Genomic DNA, 22,311 nt, shown 5'->3' with positions numbered 1-22,311 from the left:
CTCAGTGTCAGCAAGAGCAGGGGCTGGACCGCACTGACAAAACTCTTGCACACACGGCAGGCTTTTTCAGCATTTAGAGTCAGCGAGAAAGACACAAGACAGTCTGAGAAGCAAGATTGAGAAAAAAGGCATTCAAATGTTTTTTTCTAGATGGTGATAGAAAAGTGAGAAGTCTAGCCTTGCTTTGAAACAGAAAGTAGTTGGAGAGGCGCCTGAAGAGAGACAACTTTTGAAGAGAATTTTCTTGTATGGAATTGCTCACGATTAAAACATAAGCTGTTTTCAATATTTATTTTTCAGTTTTTAAGTCTCTTTCACTCTTTGACCATGAGGCACATCTATCTGCTGAGTCTGGGTGAGTCACACTTCAGATGTTTTTAGGATTGAAGTTTCCACTGATGAATGTAGAGACAGATGTTTGTATGGAGCCACACAGTGGTTTTGCTAACTCAAATGTTGCTTTGCCAACCACTGCGTAATTGTTGCTGTTTTAAAAATAGAGAAACAGCAAATGGCCAATGAGAGGAAACTGCCACAAATAGGAAAATCTGATGTCACAATGGGGTAGTTTTTGTGAGAATCAGGGTCCAGAAGCTCTAGTTATCTGGAAAGCACCAGCTGAATGTGAGTGACGAATGGAGGTTCTGTTCCTGTTCTCATAGTCTTAAGACATTCAAGTGTTTGGAAAAGAACTGTGAAGTAAAATGAAAGTATCAGCTGTAGATCTCATTATTATTTTGTACATGATTTTGGGCGAGAGATTGTTGTGAAACAAGGACTGGTATGTATTCAAACACTGTCCTCATGAACCTTCAAAGACAATGAAATAGTAAAATCATGATATACTTTGTGAGTTCAGTCTGGGATGTTGTGAGACAATGATAAGTGAAACTGAGTGTTGTTTAGCTCAACGTTAAAGGGTTAATTCAGCCAAATATGACAATCCTGTCATTATTTACTCACCTTTACTCAAAAAAAAAAAAAGTTAAATGGCGTTATAGAACCAAAGAGTTCTTGACTCAATTTTAAAATACCCTTTATGGTTGTATATAGGGAGAAATGTCTTAAATATTTACCATGTTATTTAAATTTTTCTATTGATAAAGTTTGTTTACAGGCTGATTAATTCATAAAATTTCATCAAAATGAAAAATAAATTAAAACAAAATTAATCAATTAAAAATAAATCCATAAAATGATCCCATGATTGGAACCCCTAAAAGGTTCTACTGTAAATATGAAGCACCGGACAAAACCCTTTAAGCTTCTGCTGTATATAAGAATGTTTTAACCTGTATGATTTCTGTGGAGCACAAATAAAGATATTGCCAAACCATTTTGATGACCAATGACAAAAACACTGAGACGTTTCTCAAAATATCTTCTTTGTAAGTAGTCGTTTTTGGGTGAACTATCCCTTTAAAGCTTGAAGTTGCGTGGCTTTGATTTTGACAATGGAAAAATGTTTACGGAAACCGAATTAGGACAGGAAATCCAAGGTGTTGTCATGTGTCCACACAGCTGAGAGGCCCAGGAAGATGGGATGGTGACATTAAACCAAGGGCAAACTATGAAGAGGGGAAAAATGTTACATAAACCTTATTAAAGAATAAGAACAAAATCATAAAATATTTTTTTTTCTGGTGCTTACAATAATGAGCAAGACCACACCTTAGGTAATGATGGAGTCACCATTGTAAAAAGTGTTACACCACTTTTTAAGAGTCTCTTGGGTGACCCTGCCTGTGGTCAGAGCATGTGACAGTGTGTCGTCTGAGCGCTGGTTCTGTAAGTTAAATCTGTTAGTTACAGTCGTGCACAGAGCCTCACCCAGAGCACTCATACTTCCTGAATGACCATCATGAACAATGAGTGGATATAACATTAGATTCATAGAATTATTCTTTTCTTTGATGGTTCTTCCAGCGTTGTCTACTCAGATGTTATTCCTAGTAAATAAGTGTCAATTTAGCCATTATGGGGGATAATCAAGTTGATTTTGGAAGCCTGTCTTAGGATGGGCTCAGTTTGACATGCATGGCACTTAAATGTCTACGTCATGGATGACACACATGCAGTTTACATACAGTGATGTCCAATATTCTAAGGCCACTAGTGAAAATGCTTATACTTTCTATTAAACACAAACATTTTAATTGCATAACTTCTTAAAAGTAAAAAAAAAAAAAAACTGAATTGAAAATGAACATGAATTTCTTTTGGCATTTGGTTCTGTTTATTTGCAAGTTGATGTATAAAAAGTCCCAGATTTTCAACATAGTCTCAGACCTTTGGACCCACTATATGTGCTTCAAGCTAAACACCAAAGACACTAAACTTGCAGTAACAGACTCTTTATTTTTGCTTATAGGTATTTTATTGACACTGACAGAGAGCACAGCGACTGACTGCCCTAAGGGACATGAAATATTTAGGGGGAAGTGTGTAGGTATGAATAAAAAGACAAACATGATACTTTTGTTGATACAGTTGAATGTTATTGAAAAGCTGGAAATAAAACATAGCTGTAAATTATACTGCAGATAAGACACATTTATGCACTGAATCAGCACTTATTAATGAATTGTAATAAAAATAAAGACAAAAGTGCTGTGGTTATTTATACTGTTTTTGTCATTGCTATAGATGAAGATGAGTGTAAGTCTGAACCACCCATTTGTGGAGAAAATGCAACATGCAACAACACAATTGGCAGTTACTACTGTCTGTGTCAAGAAGGGTTCACACCAACTCACAATTTCACCCAAGTGGATGGTATTAAATGCCAAGGTAAAGAGAGCTTGATATGATACATCTCATATGACCTCTGTGCAGCAGAAACAACATCTGAATCTCTGTTCATCTCATTCCAGACATCAATGAATGTGTGAATCAAAGCATTGATTGTGGTCCTAATGCAAAATGCGAAAATTCTGAAGGAGGTTATTTCTGTACATGTGAAACTGGCTACTTTTCCAGCAATGGGAACAAGACATTTATTGATCGACAAGGAATTCAATGTATTGGTAAGAAACTATTAGACATTTTGTGGTCATCAATTGTGTAACTTTGCTTTTGGTCTAATGTGAGAGTTTTCATTTGACATGCTTTTGTTTACTGTCTGTCTCTAAATTAAAGACAGAGATGAATGCACTGATCCCAGTATTTGTGGAATAAATGCAACATGTCATAACACCCCCGGTAATTTCTACTGCATCTGTGCTGCGGGCTTCAGACTGAAGTCAGGAGAAACTAACTTCACTAATCTACATGAATCCTGCATGAGTAGGTCCTTTAAAACTGTAAAGTTTTGACATTGATATTTGAGTTTATTTTTTAGAAATGTAAGATCCTTCTCCAACATGTTGTTTTCATGTTGTTGAAGGTGTTTGTGACATTGATAAATCCATCTGTGGAGAAGGAGGAGTCTGCCATAACAGCAAAGACGGCCATGAATGTGTCTGCAGGTCAGGATTCACCAACTATGGTCACAAACAAATGAAGTGCACAGGTTAGTGTTAAATGTGGATAATTTTGGTTCCTATTTCACACACATTTTCATTATTAAAAATTCAATAATTTATATTCACCTTTCAGATTTCACTTTCAAAATATTCATTCTGTTAAAATATAACATATAAAATTCGACTAGCAATTTTCAGTCCATTTTATTTTGCTTTACAAATTCGCTTCCACAAATTCAGTGGTTCAAATTCAACATTTCACATCTGGGAACTGCAGGAAAAGCAGTAGACTGCCGATGCATGATCTCCATCTGCTGTTAGTCGACTTCACCAGCAGGTGCCGCTAGCGGCGGTTTATGAAGACCAGAGCAACCATTAGAAACAGGTCATTCATTCTTTAAAACGGATTTGCTGAAATGGAGCTGATAAAAGCTGATAAAGACACAAAAGCTGCATTTATGTTTAATTCAGTGTCTTTATGGTTACTTTTCCTGTGTAGGCTACATGTAAGCAGCTTTCTCTCCAGTGAACGAGATTATAACGTTATTGCCCGATGCTGGTGTACAGATCAAATGTTAAATCTGAGGTAGACACATATTTCTCTCTGTTGTTTAGTTTCCTTAACTTAATATCATGCACTGTGTTGTAATACTGGGGTTTCCCTCGTACCTTATAGGAGTCCCCTGTCATCAGGACATATAAAACTTTTAACACAGCTTAATGGACTCGTACAGTGATATAAAAGACCAAACTCGCACCTCATTTGTGATGTAGGTTATACTATATAGGCTCCAAGCAAGCAGATACTGGTATAAAGTTCGTTTTTGACGCTGAACATTTGATATTCGCAAATTTGGGGACCGTCTCTAAAGTTACGACATTCGGTATTCACATTTCTACCTTCAAAAGCATTTGAAGAGAATGACTTACAGTCACAAAACCAACTGTAAAGGTAATGCGAGCCTTTTAGATTTTTGATGCTTATTAAAATAAAAGGTAGAAATAAAAGGTAGAAATGTGAATACCGAATGTCGTAACTTTAGAGACAGTCCCTAAATTTGCGAATATCAAACGTTCAGCGCCAAAAACAAACTTTATGCGAGTATCTGCTTTCTTGGAGCCTATATAGTATAACCTACATCACAAATGAGGTGCGAGTTTGGTCTTTTATATCACTGTATGAGTCCATTAAGCTGTGTTAAAAGTTTTATATGTCCTGATGACAGGGGAATCCTTTGACGGATGAGGGAAACTCTATTATTATTACAACACAGTGCATGATATAAAGTTAAGGAAACTAAACAACAGAGAGAAATATGTGTCTACCTCAGATTTAACATTTGATCTGTAGAGAAAGCTGCTTACATGTAGCCTACACAGGAAAAGTAACCATAAAGACACTGAATTAAACATAAATGCAGCTTTTGTGTCTTTATCAGCTTTTCTGCATTTATACTGGCCCTGATAATCATCACACATTTACTCACCGCTTGCTCCATTTCAGCAAATCTGTTTTAAAGAATGAATGACCTGTTTCTAATGGTTGCTCTGGTCTTCATAAACAGCCGCTAGCGGCACCTGCTGGTGAAGTCGACTAACAGCAGATGGAGATCATGCATCGGCACTCTACTGCTTTTCCTGCAGTTCCCGGATGTGAAATGTTGAATTTTCTGCCGAATTTGAACCACTGAATTTGTGGAAGCGAATTTGTAAAGCGAAATAAAACGGACTGAAAATTGCTAGTCGAATTTTATAGGTTGTATTTTTAAACAGAATGAATATTTTGAAAGTGAAATCTGAAAGGTGAATATAAATTATTGAATTTTTAATAATGAAAATGTGTGTGAAATATTTTTAATTGAAATATTCACAGCTTAAATATACAACCATGTTGAATTTCAGCCCATAATGCAAGCCCTAAAAATACAATGCATCAAAATAGCACAATTAATGTAATGCATAATTTTTTTCAATTAGTGCAATTCAACAAGCTTTTTATTTCAAAAACATTTGGCATTAATTTACTTCCATATTAATATCTCTTAAATCTCATCTTTCCAATAATTCATAGCATACAATGGTTGCCTGTGTTAGCACCTTTAATGCACAGACTATCAGTCTGAGAAAAATAGACAAACTGTGTCTAACATGTAAGTTACACTGTAAAAAGTGGTAAACTGCAGTTGTTACCTTAAATATCTATTTCTACCTGCGTTAACCCATAAAACTAGATGTGTTTGTATACATTGGTGTGTTTAGGTTGATTCAATGATATTAAATAATATTTTTGACTTCAATAAAGCTTTTTTGTTGTGCAAATACACTAAATCTGTTGATCTGAATATCAGCTGTGATCACAGCTGCACTTTTTCTTCTGTGATACTGCTTAAAAGTTATATGAATTTCTTTTCAGAGCTCAAGTGCAACACATTTATAAGCGAGAGCAAAGCATCCCAGGTATTGCATAACATTTCTAGATTACTGATACAGAATATTACAGTCATTCATAATCAACTAGGATGCTGATCTCTCTTTTTCTCTGTGTTGTCTGTGTAGGCATCTCCAGAGCTAACAAAACTTGTCTCCTTGATGACCAACAGCTGTTTGGTACTGACTGAGAGCGAGTCTGTCAGGAAGGAGCATTTTAAACAAGTGGATGGAGAAAGATTTCTTGAGGTGACGCCTTGTAAAATACAATAATTATACCCTTGTAAAAAAAGATTCATTTGTATTCAATGTGAACTTGCAGTGTACATTAAATCTTAAAAGTATGTTTAAAAAACAGTATTTGCAGATAATATAATATTAATGAAATCAAAAGCCACTTAATGGGTTAGTTCACCCTCCAAAATGAAAATTCTGTCATTACTCACCCTCATGTCATTTCAAACCCGTGAGACTTTCGATTATCTTCGGACCATAAATTAAAAATCTTTTTGATGACAGAATGCTGTCAGATTTCCTTTCATAGACTGCCTTTGCAACTACCACTGTGATGCTTCAAAAAGTTCATAAAGAGTTCAGAAATCTAATCCATATGAATCAAGCGTTATATAGTCCAGATTTTCTGTAGAGAGTTGATCGCTTGAAGAACCAATCAGGTTTATTCTCGTGTGTTACGCATCACATTTGAGCTTAATAAGGGTCTTATCTAGCGAAACGATCGGTCTTTTTCGAAAAAATACAACTGTGTATGCTTTATAAACATAAATGATTGCCTTCCAAGTGCACCAAAACCACACTTTCATATTCTTCAAAAAGCTTACGCTGTATGTCCTACGCCTTCCCTATTCTACTTACAGAAAAAATGGAACTGGCGCTGCGTTCATTCCGTAGGTAGAATAGGGAAGTCGTAGGACATACAGCGTAAACATTTTGAAGAATACAAAAATGCGGTTTTGGCGGAACCACTGGTTCTGGAAAGGTGATAATTTTTTGTTTATATGAAGCATATACATTTACATTTTTTTCGAAAATGACTGAGACCCTTATTCCTCATCTGGTATTGTTTTATAAAAAAAACCCACTTATTTTGATGTGCACATGCAAAGTATTTGAATATAATTTTAAGTGTGTTATTCAAAATTAAAAAAAGTTAATATATTTTAAATGTACTAAGTTTTTACAAATATGTAATTACAAATATATTTATAAATATGACATAGAAATGACATTCACAAATGCTCGTCAGTAGTACACTTTAACCATATTTCAAAGACAACAGAAGTAATTATGAAATTGTACATAAATATGGACTAAATCTTAAAGTGGGCAGAAAAGCATTGCATGTAGCATAAATTTAAACTACATTTTCATTTAACTGTAATTAACATGCATTTAAATGTCTGAAAACATTCAATTTGCACTCAAGTATATTCTTTTAAACCTTACATTTTTTGCTGAAGTGTACTTCTTTTTCACAAGGGTATGCTAAATCATGTATGTTAAAGAGCCTTGCATACATTAAATAATGTAACAGATTAAAACAGCTATACCCAAATAAGTGCTTATACTCAAACATCATCTTGATACACAAATCTCTCCCATTTTACCCACCCCATTTAGGCTTTTCTGAGTGCTTTAGATGGTCTGCTTCAAAGTGGCTTCCAAGGTGATAAACATAAAGTGTCAGCAATGTTTAATATTGTGGAAAGCATGCTAAAACTGATAGGACCTCTGCTGTCAGAAAGCCAGACCAAGAAATCAAGCTCTAAAACTGGTAAGAAATAGGTCCACACTAAAATATTACAATTAAGTACCAGAAAACTGCTTCACTGAGTCTTTTCTTACATTATCAGTGTGGTTTTTGCCCTACAGAGGTGGAGCTGTTGGTAAAGTGGGGCAAATCTCCACCTGAGGGTGATTTCAATATATCCTCCGGACACACACAGTTTACATCCAACTGGTACACAGCAACTGGAAATACATACCTTGGTATATATTCGTAATCACATTTACAGTGTAAATTTATATATATATATTGAATTGACCATAATTTTATTTTCTGTCGTTGTGCATCAACCAGGCTTTACAACTGCAGCTCTTCTCAGCTACAAAGGTCTGGAAGAATCACTCAACGGCTATTTTAACCATTTAGAGACACAGAAAAAGCAGACTTTCAAGATAAACTCAAAAGTAGTAACTGCCACTGTTAGTAACACAGAGACTGACAAGCTACAGAAACCAGTAAATTTCACGTTTTCTCACTTGGAGGTATGGAACAGTTTGCTCTCAATGTACCACATACAATGTGTTACACCAATGTGATGTACTGTTAACGCAGATTTCTAAATGTACATTTCCCTCCAGAAAACAAAAGAGGCACACTGTGTGTTTTGGGATCCTAAACTGGAAGGGGGCGCGTGGTCAAAAGAAGGCTGCACTAGAGTGAAGTCCAGTGATGTCCAGACTGTCTGCTCCTGTACTCACCTCAGCAGCTTTGCTGTGCTGATGGCTCTCTATGACATTGGGGTATGTACTCTTTAACTATTGTCACCACAAAAGCAAATCTTGAGCTCATTAATTTTCTTAGCAAGAAAACTATATCTTTTCTACTACCAGTTCCTGCATAAGACGCTAAAGATTTTGTTAAAAGATAAATACTATTTAAGAAGTATGCTACTATCTTGTAGGCCTGCTGCAATATATAACATAAGCATCAGATCTAAGGCCTAAGAGTGTTTTTAGTTGTACAGATATGAAGATATGAATTTATTTCTGGGTTACTTCATTGAGTGTTTTCTTTTAAAGGGTTAGTTCACCCAAAAATGTAAATTCTGTTATCATTTACTCATCCTTGTGTCGTTCCAAACCCGCTTTCATTCTTTCATTCATTTTCGGAACACAAAATTAAGATATTTTAATGAAATCTGAGCGACTTCTGTCCATCCATCGACAGTCCACGCAACTACCACTTTGATGCTACAAAAAGTTCATAAAGAGATCATAAAACTAATCCATATGAATTGAGCAGTTAAGTCAATCTTTTTTTAAGAGACTTGATCACCTTTTTTTATGCTAAGCAGATTTGATTTAGGCTTTTATTCACATATAAACATTCATCAATGCAAACCTTGGTTGTGGTAAACGGAAGCTCAAGCATGTTCGCTTGACAAACGAGAACCAATGAGGTTCATTCTCGTGTTACGCATCACGTTTGACCTTCCACAAGAACCCATTATGTATCAATCTATCTATCTGTCTGTCTGTTTTTCTTTCTGTCATCTATCTCTCTGTCTATCTATAGCGGTGCATCACCACTTTAGTCAGACATGTTGAATTTATGTTGTTAAACACAATGGCTGCGTCCAAAAGCTGAAAATATGAATATAAGAAGACAACAAGGTACATCTAAATCCAATGATTATGTCTATCTCCTGAGATGAGACAGGCATATCTTTCACTGCCTATGATACCCCTCCATCCTATACATTTGATTCTGTGACAGTTGAGCTAAAAATTTAAGTGGCACCTGAAAGTTACAGCTGGTCGTCAGTTTGTGTGTAAATGTACACTGTAAAAAAATGCTGTAAAATTACAAAAACTGTCAATTTTGGTTGCCAGCAAGCCTATAAATTAACAATAGTACTATAAACCATCAACTACAACTGTACTGTAAAACACAGCATAACTGTAAAAACAGCAAAACAAGAGCAGCTGTGAATTTACAGTTCTTTACTGTAATCTACTTCACAGTGTTACTGTAATAATACCGTGCACTGAATTAAAACTCATTTCATTTGAGGAAACCGGTTGTCTTAAATTGGTCAATTGCCATTTAATATTTATACTGTGAAAGTAATTTGAGGATATCAGTACTGTAAACTTTTCATTTTAACTTATTTTAACTTATTTCACAACCATATACTTGAAAACCATAAACACCTGATCACATTTTCTCTTAGCTTTCATTGCCATAAAAAAGTGTCTTATAAACACAGTTACAGCAGCCAGTGAAAAACTAACATTCAAATGTCAAGGGTGAAGAGCCCAACTAAAGCAAACTCTGATCACCATAATGGTGACTAATTTCAAATGAAACAATAAAACATTAAAGGTGCCCTCGAATGAAACATTGAATTTACCTTGGCATAGTCAAATAACAAGAGTTCAGTACATGGAAATGACATACAGTGAGTCTCAAACTCCATTGTTTCCTCCTTCTTATATAAATCTTATTTGTTTAAAAGACCTCCGAAGAACAGGCGAATCTCAACATAACACCGTCTGTTATGTAATAGTCGGGGTGTACGCCCCCAATATTTGCATATGCCAGCCCATGTTCCCAACATTATGAAAGGCATTAGACAAGGGCAGCCAGTATTAACATCTGGAGCTGCACAGCTGAATCATCAGACTAGGTAAACAAGCAAGAACAATAGCAAAGAATGGCAGATGGAGCAATAATAACTGACATGATTCATGATACCATGATATTTTTAGTGATATTTGTAAATTGTCTTTCTAAATGTTTCGTTAGCATGTTGCTAATGTACTGTTAAATGTGGTTAAAGTTACCATCGTTTCTTACTGTATTCACGGAGACAAGAGAGCCGTCCCTATTTTCATTTTTAAACACTTGCAGTCTGTATAATTCATAAACACAACTTCATTCTTTACAAATCTCTCCAACAGTGTAGCATTAGCCGTTAGCCACGGAGCACAGCCTCAAATTCATTCAGAATCAAATGTAAACAATATAACAGTATACAATACTCACATAATCCGACGCATGATTGCCGCATGCATGACGAACACTTTGTAAAGATCCATTAGAGGGTTATATTAGCTGTGTGAACCTTGTTTATGCAATGTTTAAGGCAAGGGCAAGCTCAATGGGCGTGGAGCACGAGAATTATTAAAGGGCCAGCAGCCCTGAATCGGCTCATTTCTAATGGGTAATTTGAGGTGAAACTTCACAGACACATTCAGGGAACACCTTAGACTTATATTACATCTTTTAAAAAAAAGTTTTAGGGCACCTTTAACATCTATCTTCAATTTTTTACATTGTATGTTTTTTTTTTAACAACTTTTGATTTCATTTCTAGTGAGAAATTAGTATTGTATGGTAGTATATACGAAATATCTCTCTACTTTTTTGTAGATCATTAAACTGTTATGCTGCCTCAGAACTCTGTCTGAAATCAGTTCGGGAGGATCTACTTGTGAAGCCGTTCCCTGATAGAACAAAGAGGAAACAAGTCAGCTGCTTAAGCTTTCGGATGCAGCCAATAACATATTAATAAGGCAGTCATACAGAATTATGGGCAAGGGTCATCATCAAATGAAAGACTATGAAGGAAGAAGGGAAAAAAATAAGGAAGCTTGTTTCCAGTATCCAGTATCTCACATTTCTCTTTTTTTCAACTTTTAACAGAAATAATATTCACAATTATCAGTTTATAACTTGCAACTGTGAGATCTAAACTTGTATCAGAAAAGTCTGAATTGTGAGATAAAAATTCTTTCTTTTTTATTCTGTGGCGGAAACAAACTTCCATAGATCACACACTGATCGTAAGGTGAAATCTGTTAAAGAGAATCTTAATTCTTCTCAACCAGGATGTATATGAGCTGACTCTGATCACATGGGTGGGACTGCCACTGTCTCTGGTCTGCCTCCTCATCTGCATTATCACATTTTACTTGGTGCGATCGATCCAGAGCACCCGCAACACCATCCACCTGCACCTCTGCATCAGCCTCTTCATCGCCTACTTTGTGTTCCTCGTGGGCATCGCCCGCACAGAAAATGAGGTAAACTCTGGCTTCACACAATAAAGTTCACAGGTTTGTTTGCCTGGGTCTGAAGTGATAATAAACATCCTGTGTGTTCACTTCCTGTCCTCGTGCTGTGGTTCAGGTGGGCTGTGCAGTTGTTGCGGGCGTGCTGCACTATTTCTTCCTGGCTTCGTTCTGCTGGATGTGTCTGGAAGGAGTGCAGCTGTTCCGCATGGTGGTGCTGGTCTTCAACACAACGCTGAGACCCATCTATATGATTGCCGCTGGTTATGGAGTTCCTGCTGTCATCGTTGCAATTTCAGCCACAGTGAATCCAAGTGGATATGGCACTCAGGGCTAGTGAGTTTTAGACATAATAAATTCTGATTAGACATCAGTTATTTATTTATTTATGATGGCATTAAGATGTTTTTATTTATCTTTAGCTGTTGGCTCAACATTCAAGATGGATTCATTTGGAGCTTTTATGGGCCAGTTTGCGCCATAATTTTTGTAAGTACTCTTGCACTTTCCACAAATAGATGAGCAAGCAGGATCTGAAAGGCAGCAAGTGACATGTCACAAGAATGACAAAGACATTTTATTTATTTGATAATAAACAATAATACACATAAAAATAATATAAATACGTAATTTGCAAAGGGTCCCAATGTTTGTGTGTGTGTACAGGTATATACTGTATGGTTTATGAGGACACAAATGCGTATAGAGACATTACAATGTAAACATGGTTTAAGGACACTTCCTGTTTCCTTGTATACCCATTGGCTTAAAGGGAACCCCTGGTGTTAAAGGATTAGTTCACTTTCAAAATTTCCTGATAATTTTCTCACCCCCAAGTCATCCAAGATGTTCATGTCTTTCTTTCTTCAGTCGAAAAGAAATGAAGGTTTTTGATGAAAACATTCCAGGATTATTCTCCTTATAGTGGACTTCAATAGCCTCCAAATGGTTGAAGGTCAAAATTACAGTTTCAGTGCAGCTTCAAAGGGCTTTAAATGATACCAGACGAGAAATAAGGGTCTTATCTAGCTAAACCATTGCTCATTTTCAAAAAAAAAAAAAAAATAAGAAATTATATACGTTTTAACCATAAATGCTCATCTTAAACTAGCTCTCTTCTTCTTCTCTATTTGAATTCCAGCAGTGTAGACACTGCTAAGTGTATTACTGCCCTCCACAGTTTAAAGTTTGAACTAATTGTTATATACTTGCACTAGCATATTGTATATGACAATTTAGTTCAAACTTTGACCTGTGGAGGGCAGTAATACACTTAGCAGTGTCTACACTGCTGGAATTCAAATAGAGAAGAAGAAGAGAGCTAGTTCAAGATGGTTTAAAATGTGGTTAAAATGTATCAAATTTTTTATTTTTTTTTAGAAAATGAGCTATGGTTTCTCTAGATAAGACCCTTATTTCTCGTCTGGTATCGTGTAGAACATTTTGAAGCTGCACTGAAACTGTAATTTTGACCTTCAACCGTTTTGAGAGACCATTGAAGTCCACTATAAGGAGAAAAATCCTGGAATGTTTTCATTAAAAAGCTTAATTTCTTTTCGACTGTAGAAAGAAAAGACATGAACATCTTGGATGACATGGGGGTGAGAAAATTATTCATTAAGGAAATTTTAATTTGAAAGTGAACTAATCCTTTAAGACTTGTATGGCTTTATATAAAGTGATTGATGTCTCTTACTGAAATATGTAGTAGTTATTTAACATATTTGGACAATAGGCGGCGCCATTTTGTTTAGGTACACAGTGCGTTCTACGTCGATGACGTCAAATGGATGCTCTCGGAGAGCTACTGATGCTGTCCTGTTACTATTTTTACCGCAACAAAACTCGGAATATATAATACTATACGATGCAACATTGTGAAGCTTTTGTTTGTAATTTTCAGTCAATGGGCAACAAGAGAAGCGATGCAAGTCTTTACTGCTTTGGACAAATGGATGAATAAAACTTCCTAAAGACCCGCGTCTTTGTTCCCTTTACTTCAGCCCTGATGACTTTGCTCCCTATGGAGGCTCAGTGTACAGCGGTTCAATATTAATATTATAAAGCGACGAGAATATTTCTGGTGCACCAAAAATGGTGCACTTATTTAGTGATGGCCGATTTCAAAACACTGCTTTAGGAAGCTTCGGAGCACAAATTAATCAGTGTGTCGAATCATGATTCAGATCTCGTGTCAAACTGCCAAACTCATATTCAATTCAAACGCTCCGAAACACGTTTTTTCTTGTGTGTTTCAGGTTAATGTATTATTCTTCCTCATAACAATATGGAAGCTGGCAGAAAAATTTTCCTCCCTCAACCCTGACTTAAACAATCTACGCAAAATCAAGTGAGAAATGTTTTTAAACCCTTTATGTACACTATACTGGTCAAAAGCCTGGAATTATTATGATTTTCTTTTAATGTTTTTGAAGTCTTTTATGCTCACCAAGGCTGCATTTTTTTTTAATTAAAACTACAGTAAAAACAGCAATATTGTAAAACATTGTTATATTTTAAAATAACTGTTTTCTAATGTAATACATTTTAAAATGTAATTTATTCCTGTGATTCAAAAGCAGAATTTTCAGCATCATTACTCCAGTCTTCAGTGTCACATGATCCTTCAGAAATCACTTATATGCTTTTAGTGTTTGTTACCATGCGCTGTAAGCAGCCCTCTAGAGCTTTTACATCTCCATCTCCGCCTACAGGGCATTTACGGTCACTGCAATTGCTCAGCTGTGTGTCCTTGGCATCATGTGGGTGTTTGGATGTTTCCAGTTCAGTAAAGACACTCTGGCAATGTCATACATCTTCACTATACTAAGCAGCCTGCAGGGGGTGCTGATGTTCATCATGCATTGCTGGCTCTCAAAACAAGTGAGTCCTGTTTCTCCTCTCACAGTGATATACGGTTCAATATATTATACAATACTATACAACCTGTATAGTTCAGGATGAGTCATTTATGAGTTACTTTTGCTTTTTTTCTGGGTTTGGTCAACTTTTAAAATTGCATCGGCATATAGATGACCTAAAAGATCACATATAGACTAAAAGCAAAACACCTCTCACAAACACATTTGTTTTGATGGTAACACTTTACAATAAGGTTCATTAGTTAAACATTAGTTAATGTATTAACATGAGTTAACCATGAACAATGCATTTGTTATTTACTTATCTGTATTTACTAATCTTTGTTAACATTAGTAGTTTGTTTATGTTAGTTCACAGTGCATTAACTGTTAACAAGATTTTAACAATGTATTAGTAAATGTTGAAATTAACATTAACAAAGATTAATAAATGCTGTAGAAGTGCAGTTCATTATTAGTTCATGTTAACTAATGTAATTAACTAATGTTAACTAATGAACCTTATTGTAAATTGTTACCGTTTTGATGATCAAATGATGACCATAAAAATGCACTGGCTAAAAAATTAGGACAATCAAACCGCCAGTGATCTGATATGTGATATATGCGTTAAATGTCTTTTTAATTTCTCCACAGGTGAGAGATGAGTATGCCAAATTTCTGTCGAGTATCTGTACACCACAGAAGAGTAAATATTCAGAGTTCAGCTCAAACCAAACAAGCAAATCTCAGGTAAACTCACTCTCAGTTAGGGACTGTTTAGCTCTTGATATGTGGAATTCAGTTAGAGTTTGAGGTGCATAATCATTGTTGGATTTATATCTCAGTGTGGCTTTTGCAAATGCCTCAGCAGTACTGAAGTGTGCACATTAACATTTTGAGGCCATTAAATGTGTACTTGTTGCTTTGCCATCATCATCCATCAGGGCATGAGTTGCTCAGAAGTGTGCTCATCACAACACTTACACAGACATCAAAGATCACATACTAACTGCTCACTCGGATAGAAAACATTAGCATTTCTCAATGGCATTTCTGATTTCTCAAGGGAGGCAATGATCACTGGAGCATTTTATGAGCTGTGTTTTCCTGTAATAACTAGTTGTGAATGTGAATGTAAATGAGCTTAAGCAAGACAAATCCTCTGACTGTCTGCACTCTTTTGCAGGGCTCCAAGAGTGTTCAGAACACTGGTGAATCCCACATTTAAGAGACAATGTCAACAGACCATTGACTTTATCATTCATCTGTAAGCTGAAGTGCCACATTATCTCTCTATCTGCTTTCTGTGGAAAAGATAATATGTTGTATTTGGGTGATTCTTCATGTAGGGGAACTTTTCTTTCCCTTGTGTGTTTTTTTTTTATTATTATTATTTTTAGAATGCCTTTAAAGATATCTTTATTTTTCATATCATAATAGTTTCTATTTGATTAGTTTTCAAAGTTTACTTTTGTCAGAATTTCTCCTCTATTTATTTAAGTTAAAAGAACATATTATAGTTCAAAAGATTGGGGTCGGTAAGATTTTTTTGATGTCTTGTGCTCACCAAAGATGCATGCTTTTATTTTATTATTATTATTTTTTAACACAATAAGAACAATTTAAAATAACCTTGTTCTATTTTAATATATTTTAAAAAGTAATGTATTCCTGTGATGGCAAAGTGGACACGTGATCCTTCAGAAATCATTCTAATATGCTGATTTGCTGTTCAAGAAACATTTCTGATGATTATCTGAAAGTTTTTTTTTGTTGTTGTTGTTGTTTTTTTTTTGCTTAATATTTTTGTTTTCAGGATTCTTTGATGAATTTTTTTAAACAGAATCTTTTGTAACATTGTAAATGTCTTTACTGTCACTTTTGAATAAATGCATCTCACCCCAAACATTTCAACAGTAGTGTAACATTTTTTTCCAAAAGAATTTTTATTTTTTAATATGAATGTATAATTTATTTTATGAGCTTGTAGTATATCATGACACATTATGCTTTATAAATTATTCTTGTAATTGGCTCATGATGTCTGTTGTGAAGATTTAGTAGTAATGTTGTGTTACATTTTGCACATGAATCCTACTTTTCTGTACTTTGCCTTATCTAGTATTGTTACATGGCTGCCTATGGGTTGGGAGCAAGCACCAAAAGAAAGAAATTAATTTTTAAAAATAAAAAAATAAATAACCGAGAAAGACAATGTTTCAAAGTCCTGCCCCAGAATCCACAACACAACCACCGATTTAACAAAATTGTCACATATAATGATAATAACAGTAATAAGAATAATAACAACAATAATGATAGCAACAACGATAACAAGGAAAACTAACTTCAGGGAGAAAATTTCCAAAGCAACAAACACATTTTAAATGATCAACTCAGAAGTCCTTTAACTTTTAAGTAACAGAAGATAACAAATACTAACACAAGTCTTCTCTTTTTCCCCCATCTACTCATAAAAAGGAGAAAACCTCAAACAAATGGGCACCCTCCCCTTATGTTCCCAAACAAAAAGGAGCAAAAACACATCAGAACAAAAGAGCTACTTACAAAATAAACTAAATATCTGAGGAAAATAACAAAGCATACAGGTTTGGTTCTCTTTCTGTCAAGAAACACTTGATCACATTATCAAAACCACAACACAAATATTTGTATTATGTCTCTCTCACTAATGGATCCAATGCTGCTTATATCTCTGCTCCTTATTTTCACCATCCAATCATCTCAGACACAAACTAATCAATTGCAGCTGATAATGATCAGAGTACCTGCACGACAGTGGAAAAAGAGAGACAAACACACACAAAAATAACACAATATATAAACAAAGCTGTCACAGTTCCCATCTGTTCTGGACTCCATTTCCCATTAACCTCCCTGGCAATCACCTGCACTCACTCCACCACTCAGTAATCACCCGCACCTGCAATTCATCCACTCATCACTAATTATGCACACCACTCACCTCAGTATGTTGTCCGATCTTGTTTATATGAAGGACTTCCCATGTTCTATTCCAAGACATCGTTGTTACCTACCCATTCTACTCCAGCGTGCTTTCCTAGTCTTTCTGCCTGTGTATGTGTGTGTGAGTTCACTTACCATCTTTGTTAGTCGACTTCTCCACTCTGATTCCAGCCATCCACAATCTGTCAACCTGCAATACAAAGGACAGTATCAATATTCCAGTTTCATCATTGCAAGGATGCAGCCACGGCGGGTCAGGAGCCTCGGGCAGCCACGGCGGGTCAGGAGCCTCGGGCAGCCACGGCGGGTCAGGAGCCTCGGGCAGCCACGGCGGGTCAGGAGCCTCGGGCAGCCACGGGCAGCCACGGCGGGTCAGGTGGCTTGGGCAGCCACGGCAGGACAGAGTCCGAAGAGGACCACGGCGGATCAAAGTCCATTAATGGCCATAGGGGTTTATAGTCCATGGGCGGCCCTAGCAGTTCGGAGCACGCTGATGGTTGCAGTCGTGCACGGTCTCCACCCACAAGCTCCCCACCCTCTGGTATATGGCCCCCCCCAAAAAAGTTCTTGGGGAAATCAACGGTGGCCATGGTCGATTCGTGGACAAGGAGCTCGTGGGGCGCTGGCAGGGCAAGTAGCACAGGTTCTGGAGCAGACTCGATGGCTGGAACACCCCCTATGTTCCTTGACACCAAAGGGGCGGCCATCTTGCCCGTAGGCACTGGCGAAACAGCCATCTTGTCCATCGCATCCAGAGAGCTGAGGTGCGTTGCAACCGGCGAACTTGAGTGCGTTGCAACCGGCGGGCTTGAGAGCGAAGCAGCCAGCGGGGCAAACGGCTGCTCTGAGATGGCAGCGGGCCGCTCTGGGACAACAGCGAGCTCGGGCTGGCAGACTGCTCCCAAGTCCATAGAGCTCGAGTACATCCGCCACACACGCATAACAGCCAAGAAATAAAAAGTGAAGACAGCCCTCTTGGCCATCACAGGACTGACAGGGAAAGCATGCTGGACTGGAGTGGACTCACTGGCTGGAACGGGCTCTGGGCGATCGGCGGAGACGTGACGTTGCTCTGGGCGATCGGCGGAGACGTGACGTGACTCTGGGCGATCGGCGGAGACGTGACGTGACTCTGGGCGATCGGCGGAGACGTGACGTGACTCTGGGCGATCGGCGGAGACGTGACGTGACTCTGGGCGATCGGCGGAGACGTGACGTGACTCTGGGCGATCGGCGGAGACGTGACGTGATTCTGGGCGATCGGCGGAGACGTGACTTGGCTCATGAAGATCAACTCTGTTTTGACTTGGCGTTGTTGTGATGGTGGCCGCCATTTTGTGAGTGTCCTTTGGTGCGGCGGCCATTACATGATTAAGCGAGGCGTCACATTTTTCCGCGACACCCACAGTAAATGGAGAGCCCACAGTCAATAATGCATACTCCAGAAAATGACTAAGTGAAGAACGGGGTCCCTCACGAATCAACTGTGACTTAAGGGGCTGATTAACACCTTCACAGAAAAAGTCTATGAGCACACAGTCCGGCAGGTCTGAACAATATGCAATGTCCAAGTACTCCTCAATGTAATTCTCCAGCGACCGTGAGCCCTGCTTGAGCCCTGATAATAATAGTGCAATGTTCCTACCAGACCAGGGTTCACCAGGAAAGCTGCTGGATCGTTGTTGCGGCGAAGTCTTCTGTTACGAAGCGGTACTGAGGCAGAGATCCATTTGCAGCTTTTATTAAATGTGAGCGTGGTCGTAAAGGCAGGGGTCAGATTACAGCAAACAGGTACAGCAAGGAACAGGCGGAATCGTAGTCAGGGTACAGGCAGTAGGTCGAGGCAGGCAGATATCACTCACAGAACAGCAGACAAGGCAAAGGTCAGGACAGGCAGCACAGGATCATAGACGGGAAACAGACAGGCAGACAAGATCAACGCTTGGAATTGTACACAGAGGCAACAAGACTTTGCGGTGAGGTGGTGTGTGTATGAGTCTTTTATAGTCCAGGTAATGTGTGGCAGCTGGGTGTGGTGATTAGTGTGGAGTGATTGTGAAGTGAGTGCAGGTGATAAGCAATGGAGGATCATGGGAAATGTAGTCCGGGATGTGACAGGAACAGACGTGATCGTGACACAGCTAATTTAACCCTCAAAATGGATCTTTACAAAGTGTTCGTCATGCAGCATGTCTAACCGTGTAAGTATTTATTTTGATGTTTACATTTGATTCTGAATGAGTTTGATAGTGCTCCGTGGCTAAAGCTAACATTACACACTGTTGGAGAGATTTATAAAGAATGAAGTTGTGTTTATGCATTATACAGACTGCAAGTCTTTAATAATGAAAATAACGACGGCTCTTGTCTCCGTAAATACAGTAATAAACGGTGGTAACTTTAACCACATTTAACAGTACATTAGCAACATGCTAACGAAACATTTAGAAAGACAATTTACAAATATCACTAAAAATATCATGTTATCATGAATCATGTCAGTTATTATTGCTCCATCTGCTATTTTTCGCTGTTGTTCTTGCTTGCTTGCCTAGTCTGATGATTCAGCTGTGCACAGATCCAGATGTTAATACTGCCTGCCCTTGTCTAATGCCTTGAACATGAGCTGGCATATGCAAATATTGGGGTCGTACATATTAATGATCACGACTGTTACGTAACAGTCGGTGTTATGTTGAGATTCGCCTGTTTTTCTGAGGTCTTTTAAACAAATGAGATTTATATAAGAAGGAGAAAGCAATGGAGTTTGACACTCACTGTATATCATTTCCATGTACTGAACTCTTGTTATTCAACTATGCCAAGATAAATTCAACTTTTAATTCTAGGGCACCTTTAAGTATAAGGGTTTACTCAAAAACGTGGAGCAAAACAAAAATAAAACTAAACTACTCATTCAGAATATGTAATTGTTTTAAGTTCCATCAATGATTTAACAGACTTTAATTGCAGCATACTCATATTTTCTTTATAAGTTAGTAGTACTATTCAGGTTTACAGCCCAGAAAACTTGAAAAATAGCACACTCTTGCTCAAAACCATAGTCATCCTCCTGCATCCCACCCCACCAGTCTGTACAGCACTCGCATCCACACTCAACTCAAAAGGTTGCGTAAAATCAGGAGCAGACAGATCAGGCACACTGCATAAAAAACCTTTCCAAAAACCATTGAAACTTTGAATTCTGTAGTACTGAAGAGGTCAGCTAATGGGGACATTACCACTGCTAAGTTATAACAAAACCCATGATAATTCCCCTCTCGTTCAAAAAATTTCTTCAAAGCACTCACTTATTTAGGGAAGAGGCAAAAAAAAAAATAATAATAATCAAGAGTCATGCTCAATTTAGTCTTTTTTTTTTTTACATCCCCCTGACCTACCTGTTTACCAGTTAAGTGTTAAGTCACACTTTGAAAGGACCAAAGTCAAGGACGCACCAGCCAAATGGCTGAAAAAACTGTGTCCAAACTACTTACATGACTTCCCCAGCTATCAGAATCAATCATCCAATTCTCTAAATATGATTTGCAATTCATCACTCCTGACAGAACTCTCTGCATCAAGCCATGGAAATTGCACCATTACCTTATATTGAAGAATGCTATAAGGATTAACCTTTTGAGCAGTACGGTCCCACATATGGGATTTTTATTTCTGTGCCCCTGGGCATACGGTCCCACATATGGGATTTAAAACGTTCAGCGACATCACATAACTGCAAGATTCAGACAGTTTTTCGCACCTTGGCTGCGAGACGAACGCACTCAGCACTTGTCATATATCTGCAGTGTTTTCAGCCACATAATGTTTTTTTAAGGTTTCAGACATTTAAATACACATAAGCACCAGTAAACACATTATACATTATACAAGCACCAGTATACATTTATTGTTTATAAAATACACACTGATGTCAGACATCAGTGGAAGCAGCAATAACAATCCATTCAAATATATTGGCCAGCATTTAGTTAATTGATATCAGGTCTGTAACATAAAACGGTTGTCTTAGAGAGGCAGAGTCTCTCAGAAGTAAAGATGGACAGAGCTGTGAAAGAGTGCGTAAAAAGACTGTGGAATACTTTAAAAACAAATGTTCCTCAACGTCAAATTGCAAAGGCTTTGCAAATCTCATCATCTACAATGCATAACACCATAAAAAGACTCAGAGAAACTGGAGAAGTCTTTGTGCGTAAGGGACAAGGCTGAAGACCTTTATTGGATGCCCGTGGTCTTCGGTCCCTCAGATGACACTGCATCACTCATCAGCATGATTGTGTCTATGAAGATACTAAATGGGCCCAGGAATACTTCCAGAAACCACTGTCGGTAAACACAATCCGCCGTGCCATCTGCAGATGCCAACTAAAGCTCTATCATGCCAAAAGGAAGCCATATGTGAACATGGTCCAGAAGCCCCGTCGTGTCTTGTGGATCAAGGCTCATTTAAAATTACTGTTTCAAAGTGGAAAAGTCTTCTATGGTCAGACGAGTCCAAATTTGACATTCTTGTTGGAAATTACGGACGCCGCTTTCTCCGAGCTAAAGAGGAGGGAGACCTTCCAGCATGTTATCAACGTTCAGTTCAAAAGCCACCATAGCTGATGGTATGGGGGTGCATAAGTGCATACGGTATGGGCAGCTTGCATGTTTTGGAAGGCACTATGAATGCGGAAAGGTATTATAAAGGTTTTAGAGCAACGTATGCTCTCCTCCAGACGACGTCT

The 22,311-nt window shown here is 37.6% G+C and overlaps 1 protein-coding gene across 1 annotated transcript; it reads left to right on the top strand.

Annotated features, from left to right (window-relative positions):
* The first annotated feature begins 53 nt into the window (after window positions 1-53).
* Window positions 54-16,415, top strand: LOC137017874 (adhesion G protein-coupled receptor E5). The gene is made up of 19 exons (XM_067382610.1): window positions 54-355; window positions 2,372-2,449; window positions 2,647-2,790; window positions 2,874-3,026; window positions 3,139-3,285; window positions 3,386-3,511; window positions 5,878-5,921; window positions 6,021-6,140; window positions 7,530-7,683; window positions 7,782-7,898; window positions 7,990-8,177; window positions 8,274-8,435; window positions 11,529-11,723; window positions 11,830-12,047; window positions 12,134-12,200; window positions 13,970-14,061; window positions 14,426-14,594; window positions 15,230-15,325; window positions 15,762-16,415. The coding sequence occupies exons 1-19, from the start codon at window positions 328-330 to the stop codon at window positions 15,801-15,803; spliced, it is 2,340 nt and encodes a 779-aa protein (XP_067238711.1). The 5' UTR covers window positions 54-327; the 3' UTR covers window positions 15,804-16,415.
* The last annotated feature ends 5,896 nt before the right edge of the window (window positions 16,416-22,311 follow it).

Source organism: Chanodichthys erythropterus, chromosome 3 (genome assembly GCF_024489055.1).
Source record: "Chanodichthys erythropterus isolate Z2021 chromosome 3, ASM2448905v1, whole genome shotgun sequence".
Classification (NCBI taxonomy): Eukaryota; Metazoa; Chordata; class Actinopteri; order Cypriniformes; family Xenocyprididae; genus Chanodichthys; species Chanodichthys erythropterus.
The sequence above is the reverse complement of the archived record's forward strand: the minus strand, read 5'-3'. Positions and strand labels throughout refer to the sequence as shown.

Excerpts from the sequence above, each read along its gene's own strand:
- LOC137017874 (XM_067382610.1), top strand. The coding sequence starts at position 328 with ATGAGGCACATCTATCTGCTGAGTCTGG. Across the intron at positions 6,141-7,529 it reads ATGGAGAAAGATTTCTTGAG|GCTTTTCTGAGTGCTTTAGA; the intron begins GTGACGCCTTGT and ends CACCCCATTTAG. Across the intron at positions 11,724-11,829 it reads TCGCCCGCACAGAAAATGAG|GTGGGCTGTGCAGTTGTTGC; the intron begins GTAAACTCTGGC and ends GCTGTGGTTCAG.